This window comes from Cygnus olor, chromosome 1, assembly GCF_009769625.2.
Source record: "Cygnus olor isolate bCygOlo1 chromosome 1, bCygOlo1.pri.v2, whole genome shotgun sequence".
Lineage (NCBI taxonomy): Eukaryota > Metazoa > Chordata > Aves > Anseriformes > Anatidae > Cygnus > Cygnus olor.
The window spans coordinates 131,226,329-131,251,807 of NC_049169.1; the positions used below are offsets into that span (position 1 = coordinate 131,226,329).

General features: G+C 38.8%; 1 protein-coding gene across 4 annotated transcripts in view; it reads left to right on the plus strand.

Annotated features, from left to right (window-relative positions):
- Positions 1 to 25,479, plus strand: part of ARHGAP6 (Rho GTPase activating protein 6) — a 322,686-nt gene that overhangs the window by 272,974 nt on the left and 24,233 nt on the right. For all 4 annotated transcript variants that reach the window (XM_040533795.1, XM_040533814.1, XM_040533804.1 and 1 more), the window contains 4 exons: positions 7,051 to 7,122; positions 15,516 to 15,772; positions 19,717 to 19,912; positions 22,941 to 22,996. In XM_040533795.1, the coding sequence (XP_040389729.1) occupies positions 7,051 to 7,122; positions 15,516 to 15,772; positions 19,717 to 19,912; positions 22,941 to 22,996 (581 nt within the window). The remainder of the gene's footprint in view (positions 1 to 7,050; positions 7,123 to 15,515; positions 15,773 to 19,716; positions 19,913 to 22,940; positions 22,997 to 25,479) is intronic.

Below are 25,479 nucleotides of genomic sequence, written 5' to 3' on the forward strand. Positions count from 1 at the left end.
CCTTGCACTAAAGGCTACTCTCATTTCATTTCTTTATCAGGGCTTTGAGAACTGTGCAGGAATTTTGTGGACTGGGCTAACGGCTAACTGGTCCTCAAAGGCATGTGTGAAGGGTTCATATCAACAAAAGCAATGATCAGAGGACAACAGGGGACCTGGATGCCTTGAAGCACCTCCATGCTTCACTGGGACCACCGGGAGGTCCCTTAAATGCCAAAGGGCTGGGGGAATTGTGGTTGCTTTTTCACCTCCCACTATTGGTATGCAAGCCAGTTTATCAATACACACCAAAAAAAATTAATGCCTGCTAGTGGCAGTTTCATGTCTGTTCTGCCTCTAGCCCACTTTGCACTTTGGGGATTAAAGGTAATTCTCCTTCTTATCAAATCAAGATCATTTTGACTAAGAAAGGTGTGAAAGTACTTTTTCCTCCCTTGTATTATAAAATGACTTTTTATTTAGATAGCTGATGCCAAGAAACAGTCAATATTCTCCCACCTCCAGTGGATTGAAGAAAGTTTTAGAGCTTTTTTTTTTTTCTAGCTATCACAGATGACAACATCAAGGCTCCTGTTTATTTTTTTCTTCCTTTTCTTTTTCCAGTACAGCTAAAATATTTTCTTTTCTGTGATTTGTTTTGATGTAGTAGTACAGACAGTTTTAGACCCATTTTACAATCAGTTAGGAAAGCACTCCAAGTGACGGATGTTGTTGTCTTTCCCAAAGCTTTCAAACCTCTGCTCTCTGAGTGCCTTCCATGTAAAGTGGGTGGCAGCAGCAAAGCCCCCCAAGCTCTGCTCCTGCTCACCTATTAAACCTGCAGCTTCCTGCACAGTGGGACTACAGTGGCTTTGGCAGGACTGGAAAAGGGCTTCTTGCCCAGCTCTTCTTGTACCTGTGGTGACAGCACCTTCAGGCCGTGGATTCTGCAGCCCAGACCTTGCTCCAGTGCCTGAGTTCCTTATCGCACCTGTACCAAGGTTTGACTCTTACAGTCAGAGTGCATTGCATGTGCATTTATACACCAGTTAGCAAAGTCCCTCGTACCTGAGAATCATGGAAGAGCATCTTTTAATCACATAGGGTTACTTGTAAACTGTCATTTGATTAATAAAACTTGGGTTCCTGTAGGGGTGGAACCTTCTTTTGAAATTGGTGATGATTCCAGCAGTTCTGTGTTCCAGGCAGTTTCTCTGGCAATTTATGGATGTTTTCTGTAAAGTCATATCGTTCATATGCCACTAGAGCTGAATTCTTGCTGTTACACAGTAAGGAAATTGTTTATAATGCAAGATTTAATCTTCGATCAGCTGCAATATTTAAACCTGCATGTTGACAAATTATAATTCCTCTTTGTTTCATTTTAATCAGTAATGCAGTAACCCAAAGGACTGTTATACATGTAAATGCAATATTGTATATATAAATCTATATCTGAGAAGGTACACTAACCACAGGCTACCAAAGAGTCTAGTGGATTGAGGAAGAAGAAAAGCATGCTTTTGTCTGGTGATTTTAAGTTTCTTTGGTTAGCTGCAGGTTGTCAAGCACAAAGGAAGGCTAATCTAAAACAAAGTGAACTAAAGAGGGTAACCAATAAAGCAGAAATAGTATGAGAAATGGGGAGGTAGTCTAGGAGTTATGAAGCCATGTAATATTTTGCATTGCTAAGGGAGTGTGTGTGCGCACTGCCAAGGACAGGTTACAGGGAGAAAGAGGGCAATGGGAAATACCTGGGGGCTCAACCCTTCCGTTTTCATAGCATGTGATGTGCCAAAGCCTTTAGCTCCTCGTCCTCTGGTTGAAATGTTTACCTTCCGCCTGTGCTGCAGCTGGCAGCGCTCTGGAAGTTACTGTGTGGGGACAAGAGCATTTCAACAACATGTTAATCTAAGTAAGTATTTCAGGATGGACATTTATAGTGACAGGAATAGCTAAGTAAAACCAGCACCCTGCTCTTCAGTAGAGCAGCTCCAAGTATGCATCCAGAAGGAAATTTGCTTTGCATAGTGCCTGAAGAAGTGATTGCAACCACAAACACAGTGCAATGAGGGAAGAATGAAACACAGTCTATTCTTCCCTGTGCTCTGTCAACAGCATTTAGCAGTATTTTCTACTTGCAAACTCTATTTCTTGCAGCACCGCACAGGCAAGAGTGAATGTAGCTTGACATTTGTTTCGCAGGCTGAGTGCAGGAGGCTGGCACGTGGGAAATGAATCGTTCTTAGTGAGTGGAGCAGACAGAGAAGTCCACAAGAGAGGTCAGACTTGGTGCCTTGGGATGCCACTGGTTATGGCTTTCAAGGCAGAGTGGATTACACTTTTTAAAAGTACATTCTGTTATGATATAATTACATGCAAGGAAAAAAATACTAATACCAATTAAAGGAAAATGACTATGAATAAAGATAGCTACTATGAAGAATTATTTTAGAACTATTACAATATCAGGATTTTCATCCATTTCTGTTCCCATAACTGAGCTATGGGTATGACGTTTATCTTTCACATAATTCTTCTCCTTATACTTTGTGAAAATGACCCTTAATTGTAGAACATGACTTTTTTTTTTCCCCCCCCTAAATGGACAAGAAGCACAATTCTCACATGCAGTGGAAGCTGCCAATAATGGTCGAGAGGGGGAGGTGGCACTATGTGTTCTTCTCTTGGTAACCCCATAAACAACAGATTTCTTTTGTAAAAAACCCAGTGAGTTAAATTAGCTTACAGTCTCTGTATGAATTTATGAATTATGTTTTTGATTAAACAAAAAATAGTGTTCTTGCATGTAGATAACATAAAAGGAACATTCGTTCATATAGATAATCCATAAAGTTTATACGTTTTATTATTTATAAGCTTTATTTATCTGTAAGCTTTATAAGCCCATACATAAGAAAAGAAAGTGTTGAAGAACTCTATTTCTGTTACAGGTTCACTTCAAGCTTATTGCCAGGACACTTTCCATAATTTAAAATCTAATACTATAATAGAGTCAGAAAAATGACTTGGAAAGCTGTAGTACTTCTTTCTACATGTTATTTTGATTTAAAATAAATAAACAAATAAAATTGCATTAGGGCTTCACAATATAGTGGCTATTAAGTTCGTAATGTGAAAGTAGTGGCCAAGAGTTCCTGAATGTTAACTCCAGGTGTGCCACTAACTGTATCACCTTGAACAAATTCCATATACCTAATATGTGATTCTTTTGCTCGTGTGAGCAATATCTTATTAGCTGATTGTATACTCATATAAACTAAAATTCGGACCTTAAAGTGGACTGTACAAAATCTTGGGAGTGTAACAGAAAGTTAAAGGGTGTTAGTGTTGACACTGTGCATGAATTTCAACCTTGAACCAAAAACTTTAAAAACTAATAATCTCAGAAGTCACACTCCTCAATTCTTCAATTCTTGTCCAAAGTCAGTGTATCAGTGCAAATACTCCAGTGTTCTGTAGGCTTTGGTTCACTGTCAGAGTCCTAAATAGATGACCTAATTTTTCAAATAGAAAAGTCTCTTTGGCATTAACTGAACCTGGAAGTGCTCGCTACTTTGCAAAAACAGGTCACGTAGCAATTTAATATGCACTCAGGAGTTTCATTCCAGGCTTGTTTTTTTTAAACATTCATCATGTTAGTCGTAATATATACATGCCAAGAGAGTGATGTATGCATTGCAGCATAAAATGCAGTCAACATATAAATTAGAAAGTATTGAACAAACCAAGTTCATTTCTGAAACAACTGATCCGCAGAGCTGCCTGGGCAGATGTTCTCCAGAAAAGTCAGATATGGTTAAAAAATAGAGGGAAAAAAATTATCTTCCTTCAGTTTGACATCTCCTATCTTTTGACATGAAGACTTTTGAATTTTCTTGTCCTGCTAATATTCTGGAGTGGAATCTGTTAGACAGCAATATATTGCTGATCTATAGAAAGAAGACATCAAGGGATAATAACGTACACAGAAGACTGGATGAAGCAACTGGATGAATGGCTTTTATCAATTTGTGGTTTAAACACTTTCAAACCACAAATGAGAATAGCAGGCCATCTTTAATAGCACTCTGGACTGATATGGTATTACTTTGCATGAATAGTTATTAATCAGTTTGAAAACGTACAGTAGGTATTATGCACGGGTAATAATGCTTTGCCTGTTTTCAAGAAAGCTTTGGATATTAATTATATTCTCCAAACACACTGCAGATAGTAAGTGCTAAGTGTTATTGTTATGAACTGGGTTTGTTTAAGATTTAAAACTGCTGGAGTTGCACAAGTCCCTCAGTACATTATGAATATTTCAGCAGTGCTCATGCCTGACAAAACCTAAATCAACAATCATTTCAAAACGTATTTGCTTTTACACAATATAGGTTGTAATTAATTACGTCTTTTGCTGGGGGCAGAAGAAGAACTGGAACTGACCTCAGACCTCCTGGCAGATCCCCTAAGCTTTAGCTTTTTGCTGAGATTCCTATCAGCCTTCCTTTCATATGCAACTTTTTTTCTCTTGGAAACCGTAAATGTAAATGGTTTCCACTGCCTTCGGTGGAAGCACATCCCTTTGCATCTCCTCTGTCGTTCTGCTGTGTCATTCTCTGCTTCAGGAGTGCACTCCCGCAGAGAGTAGACTCTTTTCTATATTTTCTGTCCTGTCCATCTCCAGAACTGTTTCCTGTTTCTTATATTCCTCTGGGCCCAATCACCGCTATGCAAAAATCAAAGGGTTGTCGAGACAAATGCACAAATATTCTCTTAACCTGTCTTTTACTGATTGATTACTTCACTGTTGGAGTTGAAGGAGTCACCCATTAAGAACAAGGTTCTTCATACATAAGTTTGTAAAGAACATAGTTTGTCCCTAGAAGTGATTAACTTGTTTTCCACATGACTATTAAAATGTCATTTGTTCCCCTATTCTATATTGAATAGCATTCATTTTTTTCTGGTATTTCTGTTATATTTGAGTGTGCAGCACTAAAACATTCCAGAAGTTGCAGTTACATAACTCTAATAGAAAAACAATATATATTATATGTAGTTTCAACTTTTGTTCTCATTTTTACATCTAAGTAGACTTCAGTGGAATGTCAGAATATCAATAAATAGGTCTTTGGAGCATAAAGGCTCTAAGACTCTAAAGAAATGTAAGCCATTTATCAAAAGGCTACTGCAAAGCAGTAATTTGAATTTATAAGATGAAAAATAATATAAAAATAATAGTGTATAAAGCCAGAACACAATGGTAGTAGGCAACCCTATAAAAACAAGCGGTATTGTTACTTTTATGTAAGCAGGCTACTGACTATTCATATTGCCAAGAGGTATAAGAAGAATTTTTGTAATAAACTCAGTATTATGAACTGGGAATGTCAGAAGGTGTGAAAAGACTGGGCATATTAATCAATCAAAGTATGACTTTGAGTTATGAACTTGTCATGTGGCTATGAAAAAGGAAAATCTAATCATAGACCATATCAGGCAATGAATTACCACTGTTATATTGCTGAAATCTCATCTGGAATACCGTATCAACTCTAGTCAGCCTTATTCCAGAGAGATGAATTCTCACTGGAGCAGGTGCAGAAAAAGGGGTATTAACATAACCAGCAAATGTGAGTCTACCTCTACCTCAAGAGGCAGAAACCGAGTATCATAGTTAAGCAACTGCTAGGAGGTAATATGCTTGCTGTACCCATATAAATGCAGAATACAAACATTGAAGGGGATTGGATCGAGCAGAAGTTGCACAAGGCAAAAATAAATTTTAATTGTAAAGAAAAAGGATGTGAACTGGCTATGAAAAAGTCAGAATTTGTCCATCTGTCTGTTGAATAATACTCTGGGCATGTCTTTCAATAGGAGTTGAGGGAAAACTATGAGGAAATGACTTGTATTTTCTTATGGGTAATTGCAAAAATGAGAGTTAATCCACAGAGATCCAATTCATTCCTTTGTTGTCTTTTCCCTAGTGCAAAAGACCACTTAAGACATTGGCTTACATAACCAGAAAAACATGTTGAGATTATTTGGTGTCCTTTGTACCATAAAAGTGAAACACACACATTGTGTATTTCTGTTTTTTGTTTTGTTTTGTTTTGTTTTTCCATATTACAAAACCAGTAAAGCAAAGGTATGTATCCATTAATTGTTAGCTTTAACGGTGCCTATGCTAGTATTAGCATTAAATCCTATGTTAGATCTTTTATATTGCTTTGGAGCTTAAAAAAAAATATAAAAAAATAAAAGGTATGAGTTAAAGCAGGTCTCTGTCTTAATCTCTTGTATTTGTTGAGATCTAACAAAATGTGTTTTTGTTGACTTTTCATTATAAAAGATGCTGAAGGAAATAATGATAGCCAACCTTTTGACATAATTCTTCCAAGAACAGACCTGCCTATGCTGCTACTTAAAATCATCAGTCCTTAATACCTTAGTGAAAGCTTGGATGATATATACGGTGTCAGAGCAGTAATTTTGCTTAGACTAATCCACCTGAACCAATCTGAACATGCTGTACACAAACTGTAAGCTTCCAGTATGAGTTCAGATCACATGGGTCATGTGAGGGTGGGCAGTTATCACCCAACTAGTCCAATTGGTGTGCAGAATTTATCCTGGAGGTCAGTCATCCTCCCTCTCTGAATACTACCTGTGACTACACAACCTGGCTCTCCAAATACTACCTCCAGCTCCACAGCCGAGTCACAGTCCTGTGCCTATGGATGGGGGCTGATCAGAACTTACGGGTTTACACTACTTGCTATCAAGTCTCAATTGTGAAGTCTTCAAAATTATCTTTCCTTTCTGCCACATGGGCTGCATGACCATGCATGCTATGCCCAGCAGCATGGAGTGGGATACATTTGGTCCTCCAGTTCACTCGTTAGGGCTGAAAGGCTGTGACAGTTCCCAACCTTTGTGAAATACACCCCACATCCTTCCTGACTTCAAATGCCATGGCCATCTCATGTTCGTACAGCTTACGCAACAGTTTGTTCAGCATTCTTTCTTTTCACATATTTCCTATTTGTTCTCTTACAGATGGGCAAAAGAGGAAGAAATCATTAAGAAAGAAACTGGACTCGTTAGGGAAGGAGAAAAACAGAGACAAAGGTAAAATTATATGAATATATATTCACTAATTGGGTCTTAGTTTTGCATATGAGATTTCTTTAGTCTTAAATTTATACTTTCTGGAATAGGAAAATGTTACCAAGCTATTGTATTGCCTAGGTATTCATTTCCAAGTTGAAAAATATGTCATACCCCTTTGTATTTCTCATTAGTATAATCCAGATCTCGTGAACTGAAAGTTTCTTTCCTGGGAGAAAAGGAGGAGTTAAAGGACTGCATATTTTCTTCCTCGTTCTTTCTCCCCATTTTCAGCAGCCAGTGCAGAGTGCAGGAGTACAGTCAGGATAATATGACCCAGTTGTTTACCTGCATAAACACTCTACACTCTTCCTTGCAATTCACAAAGCATGTAAACCCAGCCCTGCCTAAACCAGTCAGATTTTTTTTTTTTTTTTAACCTTAGGGAAACAGCCATGGTTTAAAATGTATAAATGCTTCAATGGTACTGATCAGTTGGGTCTTAACAGTCTCACCGTGACATGGATTTACAGATACAGTTGGACTTTCTTGTTTGGACACTAAGCAGCTTTACGGGCTGGGTCCTAATCCACTGGACTTGACCTATAGTTTGCAGCCATTTGAACTAAGTCTAGACACTGAGTGTTGAAACCAATCTCTGAAATTGCAGTTTTCAGCATATAGGTAATTGTGCATCTAATTTTATGTTCATTTCTAGAGAACTAGTTCTGGAAAAGTAGTAGTAAAACTTGGCTTTTACACAACTGTATTGGTTGAGCACTTGCAAATAATGTTATTTTCTTCTATTTCTGCTCTTTCTTTTTTTTATCTCTACCTACATGATGGCATTTATACTTCACTCAGTAACTTTTTAGATCTGCTTTCTGGTTTTATTCAGATAGTTTTTCTGGACATTTTGGACTCAGTAGTTGCCCACAGCAAAGATCAGCACTTTGTGCTTATTCATCCTTGTATATATTTATCTGCTTCCTGTTTTTCAGCACTGCTGAAAAAAAAAAAAGAGAAAGAAAAAGTTCTACTTGACTTTAGCCAAGCATTTTTAAAAATCACTATGCTGATTCTTTTACTTGTAATTCCTTTTTTCTTCATTTAGCTTCAGGCCATTTCAAATCTTCCTCCCATCTTCCACTGCCTTATTCTCATTTATAGGTTGAATTCCAAGATGTCTTTTGCTTTCTAAGATGTCCAAACCCTCTCCATGTAGAAAGTATTACAGGAGCATCCCCTGAGGGCAAAATACTCCAGCACTACTTGAATGACGGAATCTGTTTCTCTCCTTCCTTCAGGATTTCTGCATTGACAGAGGTGGCGAGTTGGTCAATAAGAGGACAAAGGCCAGGAAATCTGAAGGAATCAGGTTCCCAAGCAGATTTTGTCAACAGAGTGAAAAGAAAGCCATGTTAGCTTTTTGTTGTTGTTGTTATTGTTGTTGCTATCAGCAAACATTAAGCAAAGGTAGCCAAGATAGCAGCATACAGCAACCCACTTCCCAGTATTTCCATCCATGATTGTTTCCAGTGCACTTCCCTCTGTCCTACCAGGTTATTAAAGATCTTCTGTCCCCCAGTTATTTGCTGAGCAGACAGCTAATCCATGACTGCAGAAAGGATAAGCCGCCATGAAGGTGCACATTTTTGCCATGAAGGCAGCTAGCCTGGCATACCTGGTGAAGGACAATGAGAGGCAGCAGCACTTGCATCTCCTGCCCTGCTACGTGTGTTGAGGTACATGTGTGACTGCCAGTAGCTGGGCTTCACATGGGGCAGCGTTTCAGCAGAGTTGGAGGGCTTAGCATGATGGGCTGGGACGTGAGGCCCAGGAATTCGAAGGGACAAAGTTGTAGAGCTTTCAGGCTGTTGAGCTGGTCTTTGCAAGGAAAATGTAAAGCCTCGTGTCTTGGTGCTACTCATCTTCACATCTTGGCAGAGCCACACCTGCTGCCCTAAGCAATGGTCCCTGTGTTGCTGAGTTTCAAGGCAGAGGTAGGCTCTCTCCTTTTGTGTCACAGTAAGCTGAAAGTATTAGCCTGATCTGTTCCACAGAAATTTATTATTATTATTATTATTTTTAACAAGCATTTCTACCGTTTATTTTATAAAGAGAATATCTTCCATTACTGGGCAACCGATCCAAAACAAACACTCTGCACTGTGGTCGTGGGTGTACGCACACAAAAGGCCAAGAGCATGCACTTATTCACCCTTGCATGTCCCTGGTCCTGTAAGGAATGTCTGCCTTCCGTTTCCTTTTTTTTCTTGGTGACAGTGTACCATCCTGAGAGGCAAGCAGTGAGAACAAGAAGAAGGACATCAAAGTGGAAACAGGGAAGCTGATTTCCAGAACATTTTTTATAGACGAGTTATGGCTGCCTTAATGCAAAGAGCATTCCCCTCACTTGAGCGTCACATGTTTGCATACATGAATAATTCCAAACATATTGAGTTCCCTATATCCCAGCCTCAGAGACCCCACGTATCAGGATGAGTAGTAACCAAGGGGTCCTGTAGTTAGGTCTTACCTGGAGTGTCATGTGAAAAGTCTTTTTTTGAATGAATAGCCTTCTGAAAATTAATCCTGACAATCATCGGCCTGTCACCCACTGTGTGATCCTGTGTATGGCTTGCAGCCAAAGATCATTGAGGTGAAGCCACAGAGGTGGAAAAAAGGCCGCAGTGCTGATCACCAGGGATGCACAATGAGGCCTTGCTGTAGGGAGCATGAAGAGTGAGCCTCGCATGCAATTTATTCTGCTTGCAATCAGCTTTGTGTCTTCAGGTGTGGACAGTTCCTGAAAAAGAGCAGGGAGGCTTTGTATACTTAGTTTTGCCTGATACTTCCTCTCCATTAGCACTGTCATGGACTGAACCACACTGGGGTACAGACTTGTGGAGTTACTCTGTCTGTGGAGGTGCAACATCCCTCTGCCTGGTGCCTGAGACTGTTCTCCCCCGTTCAACCCCAACAGATGGCCGTGCTTTAAAAACATTACTGAAGGGATATGGTACTCATTTCTTTAGGACTGTTCTGAGAATTAATCACTCATATTTTAGGATTTATTCCAATCTGTGGAGTTTTTACTCTTCTAACATCACATTTTATTTAGATAGGTCAGTCAATCTGCTAAAGTGAGAGTCTCAGCAAACTGTTATTCTTTTGAAGGCCAACAAAGGCAAAAAGTAGAATTGAATGCACTTTAAATAAGATTGATATCTTTATTTTGTCCTTTTTGACAGGTGCATCTGTCAAAATCTAATTAAAAGGGAAAAAAAATCTAAAACAAGTGTTTTCATTTGTTTTTACATTTCTGAGTGACTCACCAGAACAGGATATAGCAAAACTTGCTGGATGTAAACGAACGAAACAGGAGAGCAGCAGTCCACCCAGTTATTTAGGCAATGTTTTCAGCTGCTATCATTCAATGTCTTTGCTTTTCTCTACCCTGCCTCCTTGTTATTTATGGCCATTGTGATTCTCCATAGTTTTGTCTACATGTGTCTCCAAACACTTGCTTTAGCTGCTGACAAACAGTACTCTGGCTGGAGGAGCAGTAAAACGTCAGCGCTGCTCAGAATACAAAATTCTCAGGATGCTCTGCATGCTGGTGGCCGGGTACTGTTCCCTTGCAAATTCACTGCTAATTTTGACGACAGCAGAAGTGGAGCCTTTCATCTGTCTGCTGCCAGCGATACATGGGTCAGCGTAAGCATGCCTCCTTGGAAAGTAAACACAAACATTCCTGAAGGAGATGCCTCTCAGGAAGGATTTCTCCTAGAAGATGTTATCAGTAAACCAGCTCCATTTTTCTTTGGTTCCAGTAAACTCCACAGGTGAACTGAGAGACCTCCTTAGAAATAACAATCACTTGTTGCATGATTTGTTGAGCAACCTTTTCCTAATGTTTCCATGTGGAATGTAAATTCTTGACACATTCATCTGTGGGGCCTTGGCAGAGGTGCTATGTATGCTGTACTTTCTGAGAAAAAATGTAAGGCTATGGAATATGTGGTTTCTGGAATAGATGTTTGATTTTTCTTTAGTTATAGTTTGAAATTCTCAAACTTCTTCCATGTTTACTTCTCAGCCATTCTCATTAAATTTAGACGTATTTCTTAATGTTTGCATTTTTTCTTCAGTAGTTCGACCTATGATGATGTCAGCATGTCTTGGCTTTCTCTATGGAGAGAACTGAATATATGGAGCTTCTTTTTTATTGTAGTTTATTAGAAATGTGTGTGTGGGGGGGGGGATTCAAGCTTTTTAGTGCCCCACTGTACTATTTTCAAAAACTTCAAAATGTGTGTCATGCTCGCAAGGCAAATGAAAGTTATGTTAAGTGACAGTGTGTCATATTTTGCACCGAAGTCAACTGAATGGCTGAAGAACCTCTTATTTAAAACAAAAACAATAAAAATCAAAAACTTCTCCACAGAAAAGTCAAAGTAACTGGGAAGGCCTTGTATCACTCCTAGAAGGTCTTTGAGCTCAGAATAGCTGGAGAAGGGAGTTCTGTCACAGAGCTGGTGCTGGGAACATGGTCTTATCTTCAGTCTTCTGGAGTCAACATAGGATTTTGATGAGATGGAGGGAGTTCTGCCATTCCTATTATGGATCAAGGTTTCCATTTCTCATATTTTCTTGGTTCCATCACTCTCTCTACAGATCTCAAGTAATTTCACTTAGCAAAAGAGTTACCCAGTGTGGCTAGCTGAGGGAGGGGGTTGATTTAAAGACCCCTCCCCATTTAAATATCCCTTTTAAAACATATTAGTCTCTCAGCTATCTCCCACTCTATCATTTAAATGTGATTAGTAGGAGTGTCTCTGTTGATCGAAGTCACAAGGTTTCATCAGCTCCAAAACAGCATTTAAGCTGTACTTAAGGAAAAAATAAAGGCTAAGGAGACTATCCGAAGTTGCTGTATTTTATACTGTTCACATTGTTAGCATTGAAAACCTCATTACAGTCTAAAATATAGACCTCACAGGTTCTTAATAGATTGTCATGGTTTTGGGGATGGAAGCCACAAGTTTCTACAGCAGAATCTTCAGATAAGTCTTTGAAGCTATACTTGGGCTGGATGGCATGAGGCCAAGTTAACTAACTGCGTGGGTCAGCATCCTGGGTATCATCTTTTGATTAGCAAAGAAAAGGATTTCTGGTCACTGAAACTCTTATTTGGTCTGGATGGGAGTTTTTCTGTGAAATGCTCTTCTTTTAATTAGAAAATGCTGATTTACCACCACAGAAATATTTAGGAATGTTGCAGTTTCAATCAAAATTTTGTAGAGAAACTTTCCTCAGCTGCAAGATGGACTTTCTGGTAAGAGAAATGAAGCACTTCTCCAGAGTAGCAAACTGTCTCTTGTGCCAGTAAACACTCAAAACAAAATAGATCAAAAGTCAAGTCTTTATATGCTTCTGTTCAGCATCAACATGTGAGTCTGCATTTCCAAGATGATTGCCTGGTCTGCCAGGTTGTTTCCATTTTTTACACAGTGTTGTCTCCAAAATTTCTTTTTCAGCAGCCCACTCTCCTAATTGAAAAAGTGATCGAATTTCATTGGGCTTTCAGAGAGTATCTAACTTAGTAGCTTTCTGACCATAGCACTCACATAGTAATACAGCAGACTAAAGTTTGAGCCTCTGCTCTAAAGAGCATTTCTTCATACAAATGAAACACCTTCAACAGTAAGGATCCCCACCCTACAACAGCAAATAGGCAGTTGGTACTTTTACCTGGATCTTGAGGCTAGAACCTCAAACCTACACATCTTACTTCTGAGTCACTGCCCCTTCACACTCCCGCAAGGGGTTGCATGGTTTTGTACCACTGCAATTCCTCTTTTTTCTAACAAATCTGAAACTTCAAAAGGGCTGGCATTCACTCTAATAGACATGTCATTACCTGTCCAACAAAGAAATTATTGGAATTGAATACTTCTGAGAGGACTGGGGAGGGGGAAGTATAAAACATACTCCCCTCCACCATATACCACACACACACAAAAGTTTTGCTGGGAACTTGGGGCTGTAGCTGGTCTGTGGTGGGTGCAGCCCATTCTCTTGATTTCAACAAATGAACAAAAACTTACTGATTTTGCCAATTCTGTAACGTAATTACCACTGCCAGCCAGCATCACTTCCATCTGTATTTAGTCTGAAAATCAGCCAGTTGGTTTTCATCCAGTTCCCCATCTCTGCCAGACATTGAGAAACCGGGAAAGTGGTTCATGTCCTCTGAGAAGGGCGCCTACAGCAAAGCTCTGTGTCCTTTCACTGATCTACAGGCATGTTGAACAAGAGCAATTAAAAACCTGGCATTCCACACCTGAGCGTTTGTGAGGAGCAACACTTAACCTCAAAATAGCAGCCTTTACATAACAAAGTTGGGGAGTAGGGCTATTGTAATGAAATCCATTTAATGAAGCAGTGCTGAAATCTCATCCCCTGCTAATCTTATCCCAGTTGATCCCAGTGTTGTAGGATCAATGGCATCAGCATGATGTTGGGTATCACTGGGCTGTGTACTGCTGTCCCATCCCAATTTGAAGCATAAATGACTGTGAGACAAAAACAGGTAAATACGTCTTGTTTAGGATTTCATTTGGATCAGTGGCTTTTGTCAGGAAATGTTGTAGAAGGACAGATGAATAGGGATGCTGGAGGCATAATGAAGTACCTGGTTAGACTGTCAGAAAGGGAGTCATTTCGCAGATGTGTGTTTCAAGTGAATTTTCAAAGTAAGCACATGGTTTTAAATGTTCACTGAGAAAATAATTCAGAATACTATATATATATATAACCGTAATAATCTCATCATTTTATAGTCATACTCCACAGGGTGTAGGGGGGATGGGCTTAACTCTGGACTCCTGGAACTAGCCATCTTTGTGTTGCTTGATATTTATGTGATGATGTACTTTCTTGTCCTAAATTAAATGCAGACAGTTTTAGATGTCATTCTACTCACTGGTCACCTTTAGACTTGCTTGGTATGTGAGGATGTACTTCCTGATTTAGTTTTGTCTGGCCACCAAAGTTAGTTCATGTCTTAACGTTTCATACTTCTAAAGAGCAGTAATGTTTCTCAGCAAATCAGAACAGGCCCTTTTTTCTTTCATATGACGAGATAGTAATACCCTCACTCAAGTTTCAAAAAAATATACTTTTCTTTCCAATATCTTACTTTAATTTAATAATAATTTAAACATAGACAAAATTTTAAAGTGTCATCAAAGACACAGTCACACTGAATTCCGGGAGGAACTTTGGCCTTTAATGATTCAGAATGTTGTAACAGAAGAGAGGATGGATATGTAAGGATCTTTTGTTTGCTTTTTTTGTTACTCTTTAATATTAAAAAAAAAAAAAAAAAAAAAGCTTTTAATCTCTAGTGCCGTGTTTATTCCTGATACTGGCAGCTCTGAATTTGGAATCTAGTAGAACTTGCACCCATTTTCACCAGGATGAATAGGCTCAGCAGCAATTCTTTTTCATTCCATTTGAACACAAACCAGTTCTGATTTGCAGTCTGACCCAGTAGTTTTGATTCTGCTAATCTTTGGTAGGTATAAATCTGAAACTTAATGGTGAGAATTTCAGTGTTAGTTGTTGGCTGATTCACTGTGAAGCACTTTTCTGTTCTTTAAAACATTTGACCACTCTTAACTTTAAGACCTAAGTATATGCTGATTTTGTACATTGCAGTTATATTGATGTATGTATATACTCTACAGTTACATTGATGTGAAGTGGGTGTACGCTACTGCCAAAAGAGTATAGTTCTTGTATATAATTAAAACCTTATCCTTGAAGGCTTAGTCTGAGTAGTGGATGCACTTACAAATGCCCTGTACAGGTAGGTGCACACCCTCCTGACCTGTGATGAGACCCACACACATGCCCATACCCCTTGACTCCAGTGCCCTGCAGCATTTGTGAGAAACAAATCTGGTGAAAGGGTCTGAAACATGAGAGCTGCGGCATGTTCAAGCCAGGCTCCCCAGTCTCAAGATTTGGTTTCCAGAGCCTGCACTGACCATCTGCACTATCTAGATGTGGCCAAAGGTGCCTAACTTCCAGTTGCTTTCAGTGGAAGTTAAGATCTGAATTAGTTCTGTTCCCAATTGATTTTCCAAGATTCTGTGTGGTATATCATTCACGATCCAACTGGAAACAGGAGTCAGATACCATGAACTACAATTACCTGGCATTTGTCCACTATTATTTTATTGTTTGAATGTTGTTATTGTTGTGCAGTCCTGTACCTCCTTGGAATTATTATATATTTAAAGAGACTTCAGATCGTTTTTCTTTTTAACAGCTTAATACTGACTTTTTTCTGTACTAAATAAATATCAGATGTTCAGTAAATATTAACTTTCTTGTTGCAGAATTTATTCCCCAGGCTTTTGGAATGCCCTTGTCCCAAGTAATTGCTAATGACCGGGCCTACAAACTCAAGCAAGACTCTCAGAGAGAAGAGCAAAAAGATGTTTCAGATTTTGTGGCCTTTCTCTTACCGTTTGGAACAAAAAGGCAGAACAAAGAACTTTCCAGCAGTAACTCATCTCTCAGCTCCACCTCAGAAACACCAAATGAATCCACTTCTCCTAACACGCCAGAGCCAGCACCACGGGCAAGGAGGCGTGTAAGTACACCCATAACATCATCGTACGTGTCTGTTGCTCTGTGAAGGGTATAGCCGATGCAGAAAAAAACCTTTTATTTGTGGATTGTGGAATATTTTTTGCATCATGTTTGAACCATGATCTTTGAAGTGGAGGCCAGCCTGGTGAATACCAGAAAACCCTCACTGTAGTGGAGATCGTTTTCTGGTGCTGATGGGAAGAGATCATATGAACTGTGCGAGTCTGTTGCAGATCTAAAAGTGACAGAGATTATTTAGAACTCCTCCCACTCACTCCCTATATCTACCTCCTTATGTTTAAATCTTTTAGATTTAATAAATTCCATCCATCTTCCACCTAATTTTTTCATCTGGAGAAGGCTAAACCTGTGTGATTGATATTTATATATATGCTTCTGTTAATTTAGCTCCATAAACTCAGAAATAAATTAGCTATCAATCTCTGTCGTAATGTTAATAGAAGTCCTTATGGCCTAATTCAGATCCTGTCCTCAGTGGTAAATAAGTTATCGGAGTAGATTTGTACCAGGCCCTTAAAATAAATTTCTGCATACATGCTAAGAAAATGCCTTTGGCAGCAGAACACAGTGCGGTGTTTTGGGTTGAATGTTAATCCTGCATGCAGGAATGGTATCTGGTAGACCATTTGTTTGCAGGGTTCTGTTCCTCGTGGGTAAAGTTTATGCTCTGAACTCATAGGGATTTCCAGTTTTCCAATGCTGTAGCTAGTAGCAGTATTATAAATCTTTTTTTTCTTTTTTTTTCTTTTTTTTTTTAGTGGAGTTGTCCATGGGATAGAGGCTCTAAAATTATTGCTTTTTAATTTCATATTGTAGTGGAGATAAAAGTGCACAGTAAAATACTTTAGATAAAAACCCCTGTTAAGTAATCTGTGAAGGAATTCGGGATACGTGAACAGACACTGGAAAATAAAATATTTTCCTAAGATCCTAGCCTTCTTCTCCCAAGGAGAAAACTTGCTTCAGAGAAATGTGATATCGGGCTCTGCAAGATGCATTGTTAAGAGGGGTAGATCTGGAGTAAATTGCAGATTAAGAGAAGATTCAAGAGCCCTACGGCCTGCCTTTTTTCTCTCTAGCTGTCAGCTGAAGCTTATACTTGAAGTGTCAACAGTCTGTCTGCAAAGAGCTGAGGGCATGATATTTGAAGATGTTTGCATTATTATAAACATGTAGTACACATCCATTGGCTTCTCCAGACCATATGAACAGGCAGTTGTTCTCACACACAAGTGCAAAGTGCACTTGAATATCTGTGTGAAGGGAAATCTGCCGACTTCTTTCAGAATTTGGCATAAGCACTGACAAAAAGTAGAAATTCACTGTATACACCCATTGGCATTAGAACCTGTTTTCATCTGAAACATGATTCCTGTGTCTAGATATGGTCATTTGTTCTTCTTTTCACAAAGTGGGATACAATCTCTAACTTGTATTTGACCAGCCAGCAAGCATTAGGAACCCGGATCCTTTGTTACGTAAAAGGAATAGAGGTCCATCAGGACCAAGTTCCTAGAAGCCTATGGAGCTTTGGCATGTATTTTGGTTTAATGCCAAGATTGCAGCTTTCAAGGTGTTGAGCTTGACCCATTGGTCCGTAGTCATGAGGCTGCAATAGCACATGGTTCACTTACAGAGAAGAGTATACTAAGGTGGGTAGTAGGATGTGGAGGGAGCTGCCATTTTCTCTCTTGAATGTGCTCAGTTACACTGTTTTTAACTTTATCAAGACAAATGTTTATTTAAAAAAAAAAAAAAAAGTTGATTCATGCAATTGATGCAAACAGTTTCTCACACAAATGCTGCACAGAGTGCAGGCCTGCCCAAAAAACCCATGCTAGTGTTTTTAACTTAAATCGGAGAGGTGGTTTGTAAATGTGCGATTCAACTCCTTGTAATTGTGCCATTCACTTGCCCAGTTTATTCAGATTCTGAGCTCGGCATGGCGGAGCAGGCCTGCACTTGGTATGGCCAGGTAGTGTTGTACTTTGGCTACCGAACTCAAGGTCATTCTTCCTAAAGCCAGCTCAGTGTCGCAGTTAATCCACATTTTGATAAAGTGCCCAAGGATAATGGAGAACTGACTGTATTTGCATCTATTTTAGGGATCTGAAATCCGACTTAAGTGACTCTGTGATAATAATGATTCATGAGGTGAGGCTGTTTTGCAGACAGGGAAGGACCAGCAAGTGCAAGGTATAAAGGTGGGCACCTGTCATACAGGAGCTGTCTGGGAAATGCAGCGGTGAGGATTGTGTTAGGATTTGCAGTGCCAGTCAACTGATTTTGATGTCTGAAACCCCAAATCTTTAAAAAGCAAATAGGAAAATAGTTCAGCTTGGAGTTCTATAAGAATGGATCACAGCCAGAGAATGTCTGTGGTTTTTGTTTTTGTTTCTTTTGTTGTTTGTTTCTTTCTATCTTTTTGACAGGAAATGGTAAGGGGAATCAAGCAAATTTTTTTTCTGAGAAGCACCAGAAATCAGGATTGAAGTTGCATTCCAAAGTGTCTAGTAATTGCTTAGGGATGTGGGTCACAAAAAAATATCTAAAAACTTCACTGTGTTTTTTCCTAAGTCTTCCATGAGTTATGAGAAACAGGACTAACCCTGATAAGTTAGATGCTTTCCTTTAGATGTTATGAACTGAAATGTTTTAAATTCATTTGAAATCTCAGTGGATTTCATTTGAGTTGCCTACAAGATGGAAATTTTTATAAAGCTCAGTTTTCTACATTGATGGAAGACAATAGTTCTAGAGCTTGGTAATTCCCTAGCAGTTGAACAGTTCCCATTTAACAGACATAGAGATCTTGCCTACAGTCTATGAAATGCCTGTCAGCAGCAGAAGAGCTTGCTTTGAAGAAATTAGAGTTCTCAGCAAAGTTTTGAGTGGAAATTCTACACTTTTTCATTCTTTGTTAAAATAGCATGCTGGTTACCTGTGCAGCATTTTAGGTTATGGTGAAGCGTATCTGTTTTTTCAGACGGAAAGGAAATAACATACAATATATATTTTTATTGAGAAATAAAAAATAAGTCTTTTCTTTTTAATTATTTTTATTATTATTTATAAGCCTAGATGTCCCCTAAAATACTTTTGCCTTGTAAGTTTAATAACAATTGATCAACTATGAGGGAAACAGTTGGTTTGAAATAACAGCAATGTTGTGGTTTGAAACAAAAATCTTCATTTTCAAGTGTGAATATTGAAAAATGCCATAAACCTCATGCTGCTTGTGCTACTTTGTCCTTTACCGACTGCTTGAACCTTTGTGCTTTCTTGTAATCTAAACATAATGTTCAAAGCTTTCATTGGAATATTAATGATTTTAAGATGCATGAAGTAGAATTATTGAAAAAATATCATCTCTGTACCTCCTCTGGTGTGTCTTTGTCTGTGATAATGCATTTTTATTTCAATCTCTGCAGCAAATCAACTGGTAGCGAACTACTAAATAATTAGCCAACTATACGTGGTGTTTGCATAATTTTCACTGATACAATTGCCCAAAATATGGAAGAAGCAGGGAATCAGGTTTAAAAATGTGTATATACCTTCATGCATATAAACACTGTATGGCTGAGTTGCATGTGCAAACCCTGACTCATCCTTGTCCTGGAGTATAGCCAGTCTTCTACAATAATGAAAATGTGTGCCAAATGAATGTAAAGCATTTTTTTTTTTAGTGTCTAATTTGTATTTCTTGTGGTTTGGTAATAATAGCATTGTTACTGTCCTGATTTTTCCATCCATTACACTGGTATTAGAACTTGACTATTTTATGAAAACATCATAGCAAAGTGCATATTTATATTAGTTCATTTAAGATAGGGAGGCAATTTTTTTTCTTTGTCAGATGAGGTACTGTGGCCTTTAGGTTTCTCCAGCCATACTGATTGTCCATGCATGTGTATTTTACAGGGTGCAATGTCTGTGGACTCTATTACTGATCTTGATGACAATCAGTCACGGTTGTTAGAAGCTCTCCAGCTCTCTCTGCCAGCAGAAGCCCAGAGCAAGAAAGAAAAAGCAAGAGATAAGAAACTAAGCCTGAACCCAATTTACAGGCAGGTTCCCCGGCTTGTAGATAGTTGCTGCCAGCACTTGGAAAAACATGGTAAGAATATCTCATTTTCCCATGAGTGGCAGATGTATTTTTACTATAATATAAATAAACGTGTATTTTGAGAAACGAGTGTATACTTAAAATTGCAAGGACATCTTTGAAAGTCAGACGCTTTCCCTCCTATTATGCCTCTTGCTAAAGATCCTGTCTCACAAGTAATTACTTAGAAGATGATTTCCTCCCAAACTGAAGACCTATGTTACAAGTTTGCAAACTGGCTTGTTCAGCATGAGGGAAAAGACTTTCTTGGAAGTCATTCATCCAGTACTGGAGTGCTCAGCTTTGCAAGAATGAATCTTTATACCCCACAGATTTACCCATACAGTGAGAATGAAAGCCTGAAATGTGCAAGCCAGTCATTCTTACCAGCCAGTGGATCTTAAGATACAAAAGCTAAATGAACAGTTTATGCTACAGTGCAAGACTTAGCTAGAAACAACATTTGAAAGTAGAGGCTTAGAGAAACAAAAAAAATCCCACACTAAATTATATTAAGCTCCAAGAAGCGTTTTCCTGTTCACTACAAGGCTTTCAGGCTGCCTACTCTGTCCCTGGCTTGAGTCCTACTGACCAGCCGCAGGCTCAGTCCTGCTCTCTCTGAAGGGAATTATAAAATTGTGCCAATATTCTTCTTACGTCTTCATGATCATTCAGACGCAAACCTCCCACCAGCTTTCTGTAATGCAAAAACAATAGTTAATCAAGGTATCTGTTCAACATCTCTCCCAATGTGTCTTTGTCTTGTAAAGATTTTTCATGAGAATTGAAATAACTTGGCCACAGCAAGACAGACTTATCACATGACCAGATGATAAACAAACCATTAAGTACTGGTGACTGCAACACCAAATGATGCATTTGATGCCTAATTTGACCAGAAAGAAGTCATTTACTGACTCTCAATGAAAGGCTTTTGCATATGAGGGACTGCAATTTAGACAACAATGCTAAGCTTTTACAGTACATAATTGAAAACCATGTTGCTTACAAATACATAAAGGAAAATGATGAAAGCAAGTCGTTGTTAGCCTTTTACAGAGACTAGATATCATGGCTGACAAATACAGGGATCAGTAAGTTTAAGATGAATGACTTCCATGCCTTTAAGTAACCTTAGCTGAGTTTAGAGAACATTAAAATCTCTGAGTCAGCAAAAAGAGACACCCAGCTGAGGTTCCTTTGGATACTGTGATTTTATGTCACTTAAACATTAGTGATGAAGTGCTTAATCCTCTTAACCCACTGTAATAACAAAGATACTTTCCTATGCAACACTTTTTTACTAAAATGCTTGCTTTATATTAAAAGTTCCTTTTAAATAAAACTTAGGATGTTTCTTTGTGCATTTTCTAAGAGTATATTATAGTACCCAACAACACAATAATCCGAGATAATTTGGAGCAAATATTGATGTTCTTCAATTTTCAGTTTAATCCACAGAAGTATTATACAACAGTCATCAGGATTGGTTGACTTTGAGAAAAGAAAAGATTGCAGAAGACAGACTGTTTTCTCATTGGCTTTAGGGAAAATAGAGGACTTCCTGTTCTAGCAACAATAGTGTAGCAACATCATTCCAAACTAAGTGATGGGACAAGTTTCTGATGCTTACGATGAAAATATTTTACTGTATGCATTAGTCTGTTAGGCCAGTTTTTCAGCACCAAGCCACAAAGGGACTGGACTTCTCATGTATGTTTTATATGATTATTTTAAACAACATTATATGATTTAAAAAAATAAAGAAAAGATTAGTTTTTTTAGCCATAAAAGCCCTTGGCCTAGTTCTCCTTCCCTGTTGTCCCTGGGATCAGGTCCCAAAGTTGTAAAGGTTTGACTTCCTTCAGACCCTTAGAGTAAAACAAATACTACATGTTTGTGCAGGAACAAGCTTCCAGTTTTTGCTCAGTGTGAGTATCTCCATCTCAGATGATTCCCTGCCAATGTTCCTGGGTTTACTAAATTAGTTCTGTGTTGTTCTATCAATTCAATTTTCTGTTAACTGAAGACAGAAGAATATTTGAAGAGGGATGCCATGTTGAGACTAAAAGCTAAAAGGCAGAATCCAACCTGATTTTTTTTTCTGATAAGAATCTGCAACTCCACATACTGTGGAGCTACACATCTCCAGCAAGTAGTGTAGCCTCATGGCTGTTATAGGGGGGACAGCATTTGTTTTACAAGGCTATTTTACATTTCCTGTATGTCAGTAGAGAAGAAGAATGTTTCTGAGTGGCCTTTGTTAGACCATAAATTTTTCAAAGCTTAGACAATCTCATCCTTTTTGAAAATGATGTCTGGCTCTATGAAATGATGCTATATACACAGCTGTTCGAGCCTCTAAGATTTCCACTTACACTCTCATTGCTAAAGACTGTGGCACCTCTAAGATGACATTTACTCTCAAATATTTCAGTTGCTGTTACTTGACAATATATGTCCATTCATCAACCACATATTATTTGTTTGATATTCCAGTAGTATCTACAAGGATAGAAGAAGGTTTGAACTGATTTCTCCTGGAATAGCAGGCAACACCCTATTTACATCTCTTTGAAGGAAAGCTTCATATTTGTAGGCACTATACAGCTAGCTGGTAAAGCCAAACACCAACTGCTTCCCATATCCAAAGACACAGCTCAGTGTTGAAGTATTTACATATCTTATTGCCTGTTTCCTTCAATGTCAGTCCTGGAAGGGCCACCTCAAAACACTGAGCCACGTCTCACTGTCAGCATTACCTCTGTCCCTCACACAATAGTAGTGGCACCAAGAAAATGGCATCAAGAGAAATGTCACAGAGATGCCGTTTGCAGGCTAGGTAAACTACACTGAATGGCTACTTGTTCCAAGGGTTTTGTATCAGTGTGGTAAGTGTAACCTTGTAAAGAAATATTTTTTTTTTGTCTTTTTTTCTTACTCTCTTAAGTACACACATAGCCCAGATTGCTTTGATTCAATGCAATTTTCAGCAGAAAATTATACAATAAAACAGTTGTCTGATGTGCTCTACTTGCAGGTCTCCAGACAGTAGGTATATTCAGAGTTGGAAGTTCAAAAAAGAGAGTAAGACAGGTGAGTGGATATGGATATGCTTTTCCCTCATCAGGTATGATACAAATAACCTTACTGCTTTCTATTAGGTGATTTCTGTCCAGTCCTTCACCTGGTGAACTTCAGACTTTCTGTGTTAGTGACTTTATTATGTTTCTTGATAGCTCATAACAGGCCATTTTTAGTCTTCTTTAACACTTGGTGAAATCCTTCTCAGGATCTCAACAGATTAACAATCATTGTATGTTTTGCTCCATGGAAGTAGCAAAGGGTTGGATATCCAAATAGCCTACCGTGATGAAATTTTCCAAAGGTTTCACTGTCGGGAAAAAGAAATCTTGGCTGCTTGTTCATCTCAGAAACAGCAGCAGCTCCCAAAGTAAACCCAAACTGTAAATCTTTTTCAGAAAACTTACAGTATGAGGAAATATGAAAGTACAGAACAATCTCTTTGACCCTCAGATTGCTGTTCCCAAACATCACCTTTCTTTTACCCGTTCCACTTTAAGGTCAGAGCAGACCCATCCAATTCCTAGTCTCAGCCAAATGTTGAAAAAGCAAAGATGGTGTACGGTTAGGTTCCATAGACAAAGTCAGATGTGGGTGTTTCCTCAGCCTAGCTCTTGCATTGTTATTCCCAGAAGCTGGGAATACATGTTGAATTAGAACTGTAGACAATAGTGCTTAATGGTTGTATGATGCTTAGGGAGAAGACAAAAAGTTATGGTAAAATACCCCTGCTAGGAACTTTAAGACCAAAAAGACAAAATAGAAAAGAGCAAAAGAAAGCTTGGCTGCATCTGATCCCAGGAATAACGGTTCTGTGATGCAAAAATATACGACATAATGATTGGCTTTCTTTGGAGAGTTCTGATGAATAGATAATCTGTCTTGATTCTGGCTGGCAGAACAGTATAACCTGCTGATAAGTAGTTTACTCTCTACCAGTTAATACTGCTGTGTGGATGTTATACCACAAAGCTGAAAACACTCATGGTCTGCAGACACAGTTGTTAGATCAACACTGAACTAGAAAAAGTATTGAAAAGTAAGTTGCCTCTAATTTGCATTACAAGTTTTGATGTCAAAACATTTATTATTCAGGGATGAGTACAATTGCATCACGCCTCTGGGAGAAAGCAGGGAGCTTATATCATTTGCTTGTAACCCAAGCCTTACTTCAAACATAACTAACTTTCAACAGTTTTTCTTTTACTCTGTTTTCAAAAGCTAAGGAAACCAAGAGATTTGGGTATTTATGTATTCTATTACAGGGACTAATTTATTGAATTAGATGAACTAATTTATTTTATTAAACAACATGGGTGCATCAGCTTGGCCCTTGCAGCTACAATAATAAATGCTGTCAACATGAACACATGGGAAAGTCTGGATTCAATTAAAATTCCATTCATTTTCTGAACCATGGAAAGCCAAACCCAATACTCAGATTTTGGTGTGCTTTCGCAGCTGTTCATTAGTTTTTCTTGTACAGAAAGCAGGCATAGTTTTGTTTCCCTTCCTCCCCCAGTTAGAAAATGTCCTGTTTCAACTGTAGTCTGTTGCCATAAATACATAAATAAATGAGTGCATGTGCCAGCAGGTTTTTTTATTGGTGAGCAGGAAGGGAAAATCTAGAACAAACGTGTCTATTACAAACCACCTTAGAGCTTTTTCACATTCAGTGGGGTGCAGGACCGAGGCTCCTGAGCTGGTGCTGAATCAAAGTCTGGTACACCTGGGTGCCAGGTACTAGCTTGTGCCCAGAAACAATACAGTTGCATGAGCAGAGCATCACTGCTGAGCTTAGGGAGGGCAGGCCTCTACACTAGTCTGGGTGCCTGGAGGACAGCTCTGCTGGTGAAGCTGCCAGACCCCAAGGCTGAAGAGCAGCATGGCTGGAGCTGTGCTCTCCCATCCCTCTCCCAGCGGGGGCGTCCCCAGTTCTCATGTCTCAGTGTCGAGTGGATACGGTAGTTCACTGGATGTACTTTCCAAAAGTCTGCAAATATTCACTGTGAAGGAAGTCTGAGAGATGTAAGGTTGACATGAAAAAGTACTGCTTTTTAACCATTTTGATACCTGGGCCTGAAATGTGGCAAGTTCCACCAATGATTATTTGATATTGTGCTAATTAGGACAACCCATTTAGGCCTCTAAAGATAATGGACCAGAAGTGCTCTGTATTCAAGTCTATACTAGCAATTTGTGATTCAGACAGCTATTTGGGAAGTCCAAATTCTTGATGCAGTGCTAATCTGTTTCCTCAGTTGCCTTGGGGCAGTATCTGTGGGGACAATCTTCTGGATAGAAGTAGTTTGTGGTGCTCCACAGTGATGTTCCGTGTTTGCCATCAGTCTGAAGAGCAGATATGATCTGAGAATTAAGTCCCCAAGTCAGTACTGGAAAACATTTGGCTACAAAACAGTGGGGAAAAGCATAATGATGAATAAAGAAAAAATTCTGGTCTTCATACCATAATTATTCATTATTAATAAAGACTA